General features: G+C 39.3%; 1 protein-coding gene across 1 annotated transcript in view; it reads left to right on the top strand.

Annotated features, from left to right (window-relative positions):
* Window positions 1–12,384, top strand: part of DLG2 (discs large MAGUK scaffold protein 2) — a gene marked incomplete at its 5' end in the record, with an annotated part of 1,947,716 nt that overhangs the window by 14,044 nt on the left and 1,921,288 nt on the right. The window contains one exon of the mRNA XM_081100123.1: window positions 5,243–5,374. Within this exon, the coding sequence (XP_080956249.1) occupies window positions 5,243–5,374 (132 nt within the window). The remainder of the gene's footprint in view (window positions 1–5,242; window positions 5,375–12,384) is intronic.

Below are 12,384 nucleotides of genomic sequence, written 5' to 3'. Positions count from 1 at the left end.
AGAGCTAGAGCCAGAGCTAAAGCTGGCCCAGAATAAAAAAAGAAAAAAAAAGAAAAAAAAGAGCGGTTGGGAGCTTCAGTCACCCGACAGCCTGAAAACAGCCCTCAGCCCCTCACCCAGACTGGCCAGGCACCCCAGTGGGGACCCCCACCCTGAAGGGTGTGTGACCAGCTGCAAACAGCCATCATCCCCTCACCCAGGCTGGCCAGGCACCCCAGTGGGGACCCCCACCCTGATCCAGGACACCCTTCAGGGCAAACCAGCCGGCCCCCACCCGTGCACAAGGCCTCTATCCTATATAGTAAAAGGGTAATATGCCTCCCAGCACCAGGATCAGTGGAGCCGCGAGGCCTCCCGGCACTGGGATCAGCGTGACAGGGGGCAGTGCCCAAACCCCCTGATCGGCCCTGCTCTGTGTGTGACAGGGTGCGGCGCCCCAACCGCCCCCCCCAACGGGCCCTGCTCTGTGTGTGACGAGGTAGAGCCATAACCTCCCCATCGGCCCTGCCCTTAGTGTGAGAGTGGCGGCACCCCAACCCCCTGATCAGCCCTGCTCTGTGGGTGATAGAGGGCGGCGCCCCCACCCCCCCACCCCCCACGGGCCCTGCTCTGCGTGTGATGGGGTAGAGCCATAACCTCCCCATCGGCCCTGCCCTGAGTGTGACAGTGGTGGCGCCCCAACCCCCTGATCTGCCCTGCTCTGTGTGTGACAGGGGGCGGTGCCCCAACTCCCCTATCGGCCCTACTCTGTGAGTGACAGGGTGGAGCTCCTCAACCCCCTGATGGGCCCTGCTCTGTACACGACAGGGTACGGAGCCCCAACCCCCCTGATGGTCCCTGCTCTGTGTGTGACAGGAGGCAGCGCCCCAACCCCCTGATTGGCCCTGCTCTGTGTGTGACGGGGTGGTGCCGCAACCTCCCCATCGGCCCTGCCTTGAGTGTGACAGGGGGCAGTGCCCCAACCCCCCAATTGGCCCTACCCTGAGCGTGACTGAGGGTGGCATCGCAACCTCCCGATCCGCCCTGCTCTGTGCATGACAGGGGGCGGCGCCCCAACTCCCCAAACGGCCCTGCTCTGAGCCCGACCAGGGGCTGCACCTAGGGATTGGGCCTGCCCTCTGCCACCCGAGAGCAGGCCTAAGCCAGCAGGTCGTTATCTCCCGAGGGGTCCCAGACTGCGAGAGTGCTCAGGCCGGGCTGAGGAACCTCCTTTTCCCCCCGAGTGCACAAATTTTTGTGCACCGGGCCTCTAGTCTATATATATATATAAGCTTAATATGCAAAGTGTCCCCTCAGGAGTTCAACCGACTGGGAGTTCAGTCACTCACTATGATGTGTGCTGACCACTAGGGGGCGTCCTGAAATGAAGGAAGGCCCTGTCTGGCAGCCTCTAGGGACCCTACCCATGCATGAATTTTGTGCACTGGGCCTTAGTATAGATATAAATGTGGAAGTCTTGAGATTACTGACAGTATTTAAAGCCAGGATACTGGATAGGTTACCTAAGGAGTAAGAATTGAAAGTCTCCAGAAATTTAGAGGCTTGAGGATGGAGGAGGACTAGTACAAGTGATTGAGAAGGGACATCCATGATATAGGGAGGGAACCAAGAAGGGCAGTGATGCCCTGCTGTGCTAGAATGGGATATCAGCTTGCAAGAACCTATTTTTACATTTTCTTTTTTTTTAAAATATATTTTATTGATTTTTTACAGAGAGAAAGGGAGAGAGATAGAGAGTTAGAAACATCGATGAGAGAGAAACATCGATCAGCTGCCTCCTGCACATCTCCCACTGGGGAAGTGCCCGCAACCCAGGTACATGCCCTCGACCGGAATCGAACCTGGGACCCTTCAGTCCGCAGGCTGACGCTCCATCCACTGAGCCAAACCGGTTTCGGCAAGAACCTATTGTTACATTTTCAAGCTGCTTTCAAGCACAGCCATTTAAAAATTAAATTATATTAAAAACAATATTCTAAACTCATTACTTCCTAGGTTTTTTTTGTGTATTTTTTAGAAAAAATTTTAGATCTTTATTGTCGAAAGTATGATATATGTTCTCATTTTCCCCCATTGACCCCCTTCTATAACATCCCACCCCCTCCCCCAAGCCTTCAGCACCCTATTGTCTGTGTCCATGTGTTATGCATATATGCGTAAAAGTTCTTTGGTTGACCTCTTCTCTTCCACCCACCCACCCCCACCTTCCCTCTGAGATCCTACAGTCTGTTCCATGCTTCTGTGTCTCTGGATCTATTTTGTTCAATAATTTATTTTGTTAATTTGATTCCACATATGAGTGAAATCATGTGATACTTGTCTTTCTCTAACTGGTATATTTCACTTAATATAATACTCTCCAAGTAGCTTCCTTGTTGTCTCAAAATGTAGGAGATCCTTCTTTTTTTACTGCTGCATAGTATTCCATGGTATAAATGTACCACAGCCTTTTTATCCACTCATCTACTGATGGGCATTTGGTCTGTTTCCAGATATTAGCTATTGTAAATTGTGCTTCTATGAACATAGGGGTGCATACATTTCTTTATGTTTTGTGTTTCGGGTTTCTTAGGATATATTCCCAGAATTGGGATCACTGGGTCAAATGGCAGTTCCATATTTACTTTTCTGAGGAAACCCCATGCTGTTTTCCATAATGGCTGCACCAGTCTGCATTCCCACCAGCAGTGTACTAGGGTTCCCTTTTCTCTACATCATCACCAGCACTTGATATTTGTTGATTTGCAATTTAGGGTCTTTTTTGGTTCCATATAAATTTTTGGAGTACTTATCCTAGATTTGTGAAATATGCTGTTGGTAATTTGATAGGGATTGCATGGAATCTATAAATTGCTTTGGGTAGTACGGAGATTTTAATGATGTTAATTCTACCAGTCCATGAACACAGTATATTCTTTCACTTGTGTATATCTTCTTCTATCTCTTTTTTCATTGTTCTGTAGTTTTCCAAGTACAAGTCTTTTATCTCCTTGTTTAAGTTTATTCCTAAGTATCTTAATGTTTTTGTTGCCATGGTAAATGGGATTGTTTAGTTTCTCTTTCTGAGAATTCATTATTGGTGTATAAAAATGCCATGGATTTCTGGGTGTTAATTTTGTATCCTGGTACATTGTCGAATTCTTTTATTAAATTTAGTAATTTTTTTGGTGGAGTCTTTAGATTTTCTTTGTACAATATCATGTCATCTGCAAATAATGACAGTTGGGATGTCTTTTATGTTTATTCTTGTCTTACACTGTGGCTAGGACTTCCAGTACTGTGTTGAATAAGAGTGGTGAAAGCACACATCCCTGTCTTATTCCTGTTCTAAGGGGCAATGGTTTTAGTTTTTGCCCATTGAGTATCATACTGTTGATGCCCATTGAGAACATCATGTTGGCTATAGGTTTGTCATATATGGCCTTTATTATGTTGATATGTGGTCCCTCTCTTCCCATTTTGCTGAGAGTTTTTATCAAAAATGGGTGTTGGACTTTGTTGAATGCTTTTTCTACATCTATTGATATAATCACCTGATTTTTGTCTTTCAATATGTTTATGTGATGTATCATGTTAATTGATTCATGAATATTGTACCAGCCTTGCATCCCTGGAGTAAATCCCACTTGGTCACACTGTATGATCTTTTAAATGTATTGCTGGGTATGATTTACTAATATTTTGTTGAGGATTTTAGCAGCTAAGTTCATCAGCGATATTGGCCTGTAATTATCTTTCTTTGTAGTATCATTATCTGGTTTTGGAATTAGGGTAATGTTGACCTCATAAAAAGAGGTTGGAAGTATTCCTTCCTCTTGGATTTTTTGGAATACTTTGAGGAGGATAGGTTTTAGTTCTTTGAATATTTGGTAAAACTCTTTTCTGAAGCCATCTGGGACAGGGTTTTTGTTTGCTGGGAGTTTTTTTGATTAGTGCTTCAATTTAATCAGTTGTTATTGGCCTATTCAGGTTTTTGATCCTTCCTGATTCAGTTTTGAAAGATTGTACTTTTCTAGGAATTTGTCCTTTTCCTCCACATTATCCAGCTTGTTGGCATATAGTTGTTAAATAGTATGTTCTTACAATCCTTTGTATTTTTGTTGTATCAGTTGTTACTTCACCACTTTCCTTTCTGATTTTAATTATTTGGGTCTCTTTCTTTGTTTCTTGATGAATCTGACTAAAGGTTCATCAATCTTGTTTATTTTTTCAAAGAACCAGCTCTTGGTTTCATTGATTTTTTTGTATTTTTTTAAAAAAAATCTCTATGTCATTTATTTCTGCTCTAATCTTTATTATTTCCTTCCTTCTACTTACTCTGGGCTTTTCTTGTTGTTCTCTTTCTAATTCTTTAAGTTGTAGGGTTAAATAGTTTATTATTCCTTCTCAGGACTGCTTTTGCTGTCTCAGAGGCTTTGGGTTGTTGTGTGTTCATTTTCATTTGTTTTCAGAAAGTTTTTTTATTTCTTTGTTGATCTCATTGGTAACCCATTCATTGTTTAGTAACATGTTATTTAGCCTCTATTTGTTTGGATGTTTTTGAGTGTGTGTGTGTGTGTGTGTGTGTGTGTTTTACTGTAGTTGATTTCTAATTTCATTCCATTGTGATCTGAGAAGATGCTTGATATGATTTCAGTCTTCTTGAACTTGTAGAGATTTTTTTTTGTCTCCTAACATGTGGTCTATCTTTGTGAATGATCCATGTGTACTTGAGGGAGGGAGGGAGGGAGGGAGGGAGGGAGAGAGAGAGAGAGAGAGAGAGAGAGAAATCCAATGTAGCTTGGGCATTGTGTGTGTGTATAAAAGAGGGCGGAATGTGTGCTAAGAAATATAGCTGAAAATATACATGAGAGGGAGGCCTTGAATTCCTTAATTCCTTGAACTAGGGAATTTGGGCATTGTTTTATAGGAAGTTATCAATTTTGAGATAATTTTTCTGGCAAGAGAGAATCACATCTGCTGTGTGAACATCTCCTGGCCCACATGGCATTCAGGACCTTTGTGTTGTGTTGTTTCATGGTTATAGATCCTTTTGGGAGACAGGACTATAGAAATAAAAGTGGGTTCTTAAAATTAGGAGTTGAGTGTAATACTCAATTTCATGTGGTAGTTTATGGAATTTGTGATTATCTTATTAAATTAGTCCGTATCATGAAATTAGAAATACAACTATAGAATTGTGTAATGTAACTTACTATTTTTCTAAGACCAAAAGATAGAATTTTTAAACCATGTTTTTCAGATACTGACCGAGCTTTATCATTGCTGGAGGAATACTGCAAAAAATTAAGGAAACCAGAGGAGCAGCAGCTGAAAAACGCTGTTAAAAAGGTGATGGGCATCTTTAGGAGCAGCTTATTTCAAGCTCTGCTAGGTATGTATTAAAATTCTGCATTATCTTTTTTAAAATATATTTTTATTGATGTCAGAGAGGAAGGGCGGAGGAGTAAGAGATAGAAACATCAATGATGAGAGAGTATCACTGATTGGCTGCCTCCTGCACGCCCCACACTGGAGATGGAGCCCACAGCACAGGCATGTGCCCTTGACTGGAATCAAACCTGGGACCCTTCAGTCTGCAGACTGATGCTCTATCCTCTGAGCTAAACCAGCTGGGGCTTAAGTAGTACATTTTAAAATAATAACTTAGTCTCCTCGACATTATTATTACTTTTTAAAGTCTAGGAGTTATTGAAACAAAATCTAAAAATAGGATTATGAGAATCTTGAAAATATTTTATCTATGTTTCTATTATATATGTGTACACTTACAGACAAAAACTCCAACTTGTTCTGAATATAATCTTAAAGACTATTATATTTTGAAAATTTGAGAATCAGTCTAGTGAATAAAAACAGGAGAAAAAATCTTTGTAAGATTACTTGGCCTGTGGATCAAGTTCTTTAAAATATTCTCTTGTGGCTGGTAAGAATTAATGACGCAAATAACTGTAATCATCTTAGTTGGAATTAAATAAAAACAACTCTAAATGGACTCTTGCAGAATTTAAATAAATCCTGTCATTAGAGAATAGTAGTTGAGAACATTTTTAAGCCACACATTTCTCAGTTACAAATTAATAGTTTCATCTAATTGATCATTAATAAAGGCCATTAACTGTGAATGGCAATATCTTGAAATAGATTTGTATGATATGTTTAGTTAAGACTAGCTAAGTCTTTTGAGAGTTACAGTTTTTGAACTTGATTTAGAAAGATTACTGTTGGATGTGTTAGATAATCTATAATAATAAAAGTGTAATATGCTAATTAGACCGGATGTCCTTCTGGACGATTTTCCGGACAAAGCCGGGGCTGCAAGGGAAGCCCAAGTCCCGGGAGCCTGAGGGAAGCCGGTGCCGGCAGCCAGGGGAAGGAAGACCTACTCTTGCACGAATTTCGTGCATTGGCCTCTAGTTCTATTATACTTTGGCACTGTAACCATTTGATATCGCAACCTTATTATGTGGGTAATAAAAGGACAAATTAATGACAAAGAATTGCATTTTGTAATTGTTTTGAGTGAGTGATAAACATCTTGGCAAAAAGCCTACAGTGTAGCTTGAATGTCTCTAAAAAATAAGAGACAACAATAATCTGTAAAAAGCTGTTATATAAGTAATCCTGGTGTCCAGCTTTGAATGGATAGGATAGATTTGCTTTGGCTGGTTTTTTAAAAATTCATTTTGGGATAAACTAGCCTGCAAAAATAATAATAATAAATGGAGCAACATTATACAACAAAATATAATTTTCTATTCCATTCTGTGTGGATTGCTAAACACTGATTACAAATTTATTGCTATTGAATGTTTGAGTGGTCTTACTGTGTATCCTCTTTAAGAACACAAAAGCAGAAAAACCCTGTAGCCCTGTGCAGCCTGAAGGGAATTAAAGCTTTATAAAAGGATAAGTGGGATGCCACTGATAAATAGAGCATTGTTTACGGCCTATAACCTGCTTTCTGTTTGAACCAACTCCTTTCCCCACTCTCTTGTTGTCGTTCTTGTTACAAGTAGGGAAAACAGTGGCTTCACCCATTGTTCTAATACTTAAATAGTCAGTACATTAAAATAATAACTTGCATGACTCTTAATTAACTGAGGAAGTAGAAGAGAATCATAATGCATAAAACCCAACACAAAAGAATAGTAAAGGGGAGTACTGTTATTGAAGAATGTGCTATAACACTTAGATGGGACCAGGAAACCAAGCCTCTCTACAGATGAAAAATATCACATTGAAAATAAATTTGCTCTTTCTTTTGTGGTCCTTCATCATATGCTTTAAACACACAACAAAAGCTAGTATGTCTTAGATGGTATCAATCTTTGAGGATGGAATTCTGTTTTTATAACTTTGATAGTATTATAGTGCATAAAAACATTTTATAAATGGGTTCTCTGATAATAGGGTAGAAGGTGATTGCAAAAGTATTGTTTTTTATTTGTTTTTTTTTAATTTTTTAAATATATTTTATTGATTTTTTACAGAGAGGAAGGGAGAGAGATAGAGAGTAAGAAACATCGATGAGAGAGAAACATCGATCAGCTGCCTCCTGCACATCCCCCAGTGGGTATGTGCCCAAAACCCAGGTACATGCCCTTGACCGGAATCGAACCTGGGACCTTTCAGTCCGCAGGCTGACGCTCTATCCACTTAGCCAAACCGGTCTCGGCGTGTTTTTTATTTTTAAAGTATAATTTTATCTGATTATAAAAGCAATATATGCTTATTCTGGAAAATTTTTAAAATAAAGTAAAAGAAGAAAATGAAATCTAGTGGTGAGATACATTGCTCTTATGGTAAATAGCTGGATATATGATACACGTGGAGAGTGATGAACTGTTTAATTTTCTTCCTCTTCTAGAGTCCCTGTATTTTCTTTTCATTTTCAATTCACTAATAATAAACAGTGGAAAAAGACACTTTAAGCTCTTAAAAGTTAGTCATTAGTGTTTATTAATACATAAAAAAGAAAAATGCCTAAAACAGCGTTGTGCTAGAAGCTGCACATTTAGATGTTAGGCTTAGGGGGCCATCTTGTGGTAAAACTAAGGAAAAAGTTTTGTCCAAAGGATAATTATAGTTCTATGGTGATTGCATTAATACCTTACAGAATTTGAATAGAAGTGAATTGAAATTCCATAATATTTTACCAATTGATTTAGGTTTCTTTTGTTTAGTATTGCAAAAACATTTCGATTTTCAAGGCACTCAGGTTATTTTTCATTTAGATGCTGAAGGAGAGAGATGAAATGTTTTTTAAAATCCTTTAAAAAAAAAAAATATATATATATATATATATATATATATATATATATATATATATATATATTACAGAGAGGAAGGGAGAAAGATAGAGAGTTAGAAACATCGATGAGAGAGAATCATCGATCAGCTGCCTCCTGTACACCCCCAACTGGGCTGTGCCCGCAACCAAGGTACATGCCCTTGACTAGAATCGAACCTGGGACCCTTCAGTCCGCAGGCCGACGCTCTATCCACTGAGCCAAACCGGTCAGGGCTAAAATCCTTTTTATACTTCTCTTCCAGATACTTTGAAATTTTAAATTTCTCTGTAGAGTGTTTGAAGGGGATTTTTTTGGGGGAAATATTTGGACAGTAAAGTGATACTTTTCTTAAAACCCTACTAGTAAAAACATCTTAGAAAAGTGCTATCCTGTTCTACGGAGACTTGCATGTTCGATTTTGTGTTAGAATAGAATACTTTGCTAGTTCCATAAAGCTTAGCATAGAATCCTGTGGATACTTGAGATTACTAGCAATGTGGACGAGACATTAAATATACCACATATTGGGATTTATCACTTCCTTGTGGAAGCCTTCTACCATGTCCCTACTTGCTAGCAGCTTTAAGCAGCCCTTTAATGATGTCCCTCAGCATTTTGTGCATATTACTTATAAAGCACTTATTACATTGCCTTCTGATAAACTGAATATATTGCCGCCCCTCAATAGACTGTGAGTAGCTTGAGAGTTGAAGTTATATCTAATTTACGTTTGTACCACCAGTATGTGCACCTTAAATAACAATAGATTGTCAATAAACTTTGTTTATTCATTTACTCAACAGTTATTTCTTTTTTATTTTTTGGTAGGTAAGCAGATGCAGATTGGACTTTTTTATTTTTATTGTCTAAAGTTTTACATAGGTCAACAGTTGTTTTTTACGAGGCCTGTTAGTATTAGACATTGTGGTAGTCCACAGAGATACAATAGTAAACTACAGAGGAAAGGATAGTCCTTGCTTTCAGGGGTGAGAACAATCAAGTCGGGGGAAAGAGACATTAGATATTTGGGTAGTTATTTAAATATAATGGTGGCAAGTGCTACAAAATCAATCTCTATAACAGTTGTATTGCATTTAAGTTAGAATAAAATAAAACCACTACATATTTTCCCAATGTAGTAATTCTAACATCACATTTTTACTTCAAAATAACAACTATTTGAAAACATCATGGCTAGTTTGGTTTTAATTATTCATCATAATGTATAATTTTGCCATTTGATCATAAGAAAGTCAAAGGATTTCATGTAGATGATAGTGAGTGTGAAGGCCCATACAGTTATGTGGATTTGGAATAACTGGGCTTTAATCCTCCAAAGCAGAGGTTCTCAAAGTGTGGTTCTTGAAGCAGCAGCACCAGCAGCACCTGGAAATGTGGTTAGCATTGCAAATTTGGGCCTTACCCCAGACATGCTGAATAAGAAACTCTGGAACTAGGGGTCAGCAAATAGTGTTTTAAGAAGCCTTCCCGTGATTCTGAGGCATGCTAAAGTTTGAGAACACGTGTTCTTATTAATAAGCTTGGGAAACTATAACAATGGCATTTCTTCATTCTTGGGTTTTCTAAAGATCTGATTTAATCTTTAACAAGATCAAATTCTGGGGTATATCTCAAGTATTTCAAGAATCCATAAATTAATGATATCATTATGAAATCTAATTTAAAAATACAATAGTGTATCTGGCCGAAACCGGTTTGGCTCAGTGGATAGAGCGTCGGCCTGCGGACTGAAAGGTCCCAGGTTCGATTCCGGTCAAGGGCATGTACCTTGGTTGCGGGCACATCCCCAGTAGGAGATGTGCAGGAGGCAGCTGATCGATGTTTCTCTCTCATCGATGTTTCTAACTCTCTATCTCTCTCCCTTCTTCTCTGTAAAAAAAAAAAAAATCAATAAAATATATTAAAAAAAATAGTGTATCTGAAACATTTAAGTGATTCTCCCCCGCACCCTTTGGATACCTAATGGTAGTTTCTACCTGTAAATAGAGAACAGCAAAGCTACATTGTATGAGGCTGACTCACTTAGGTAAGTGCCTGCTGCCACTCACTCCTGGAAGCATGTGCTCTCGTGAAACAAATAAACGACTGCATGTCATGGACCTTTAAATAAGTCTTGACTGGCCAAAGTGGTGAATGTTAAATTCTTAAATACCAAGGTATGTTCCTATTTATTTGTTTACAATATTTCCGTTTAAGTAAAAAGAGTGCTGATAGTCTAGTTATTGTGAAGTGCTTACCTATTTACATGGAATGTGCAGATGGATGTTATTAAAGACCAAATCCTTACCCTTAAGGAGGTTAAGGTCAATTGTGAAGGTAATATCTCTATATATTAAAGCCTAAGTGACCATCCAACTGTTCTACTGTCAGACTGGTAGCTATAACACACAATGACCACAAGGGGGCAGACACTCCAACTGGTAGCTATGATGCTCACTGATCACAAGGGGGCAGATGCTCAACACAGAAGCTGCAGAGCTGTGGTGACTTGGCAGCTGCGGTTCTCAGGTGACCTACCCAGAACCAGAGATGAGGGAGCCTGATTCTGGGGTGTATCACCCGAGACCCACCCTCTCTCAATCCGGGTCCCCTCGGGGGATGTCGCAGAGCCAGTTTTGGCCCAATCCCCACAGGCAAGGCCAAGGGACCCCACTGCACTGGTCCTCTAGTTTACATATATACAGACAAGTACAAGACAGGATATAATTAAGGACTAAACTCTGGAGACTAGACCAAAATGCTGCAGGAGTTCAGAAAAGTAGGGATCATTGTAATTGGTGTTTCTAGGGAGGCTTTTATATAAAATGCGAACTTCCGCTGGGTCTTGTAACTGATAGGATTTGGGTAAGAAGAAAGGATAGAGAAAGACATTTTTTCCCATCTGTCCGTGTGTTTGTCCATCCCATCCATCCATCTATCCATCCATCCATCCGAAGGATATTTATTGATATAGTCACTGGGAACACGGGCATTAAACAGAATTGTATAAATAGTATATACAATTGTGATAAATCCGATAGAGGAGAAGTAGAGGGTACTATGAGCGAGAGGCTTAACCTTAGCAATGGAATCAGGGGCTTTCTCAGGGAAGTGGTATTTGAGGTGCAGACATTATACAGATTCATAGAGGTCAGAAAGAAAGTGAAGAAATGGATTTGACTGCAACAGGGGTTCAAGATGTGTTTGATATGTATGCTTTTAAAATGTCCTCTAGGAGTCGGCTAAAGCATCACATTAGACTTAAATCTCTTCCAAAGACTTAAGTTTGAGGGTAGACTTGAGAAACAAGAGTGGTAAGCATAAAATGTGACCCGAGCAATCCTTGTTATTTCCAATGTTAGACTGTCATATTCTGAGTGTGATTAGTTGTGTTTTTCATGTCAGGAGGGATCTAGTATTTCTTACGTTTAAATTTGACACTTTAGATTGGATGCCATGAAGAGGAGAAATTGCCATTTTTGGTTTTGGACTTTATGTATTTGCTGCAGGATTTATGTCACCAGATGGCACCATTTAACTAAATTTATGTACTTCATGTTTAAGGCTGGTTGTTTTTCAATGGAGGATGCTTTTATCAGCACAGTTCCTGAAATAGGAAGAATTATTTTATTTTGATGGCATATGAGACCTCTATACAGAATAAGGTAAGGAAATCCCAAAAGTTTGTTGAGAGCAGGAAAGGATCCGGTGATTTCTGCTAAGTACATAATAAATGAAAATGTGGTGGTTATCTCTATCACTAGCACAGAGTTGACAACAGTGGGTTAAAGTTGTGAGTATGCAAAACAGAATTTTTTTCTTGCATTATTACTTAGTGATTATTGTATTATTTTCCACACACACAACTGTAATCCTACTTTTGCCCACTCCTGTATATGGTATCCAGCAAGAAAGCAGCATATACTAGGTTTCTTCATCTAGTTTTTCCTACCACTAGCATAGTAATATTATGACTATTTTAGCCTTGATTTAACTCTCAGGTGGAGGGATTGATGTACATAATAATAAAAATAGAAGGTTCTAAAAGATTTTAGGAGTAAATCCTTTCAAGATGTCTTGAAATATTATG

The sequence above is a fragment of the Myotis nattereri genome (assembly GCF_964212035.1).
Source record: "Myotis nattereri genome assembly, chromosome: 9".
Lineage (NCBI taxonomy): Eukaryota > Metazoa > Chordata > Mammalia > Chiroptera > Vespertilionidae > Myotis > Myotis nattereri.
This window is presented reverse-complemented; position numbering and strand designations above follow the sequence as displayed.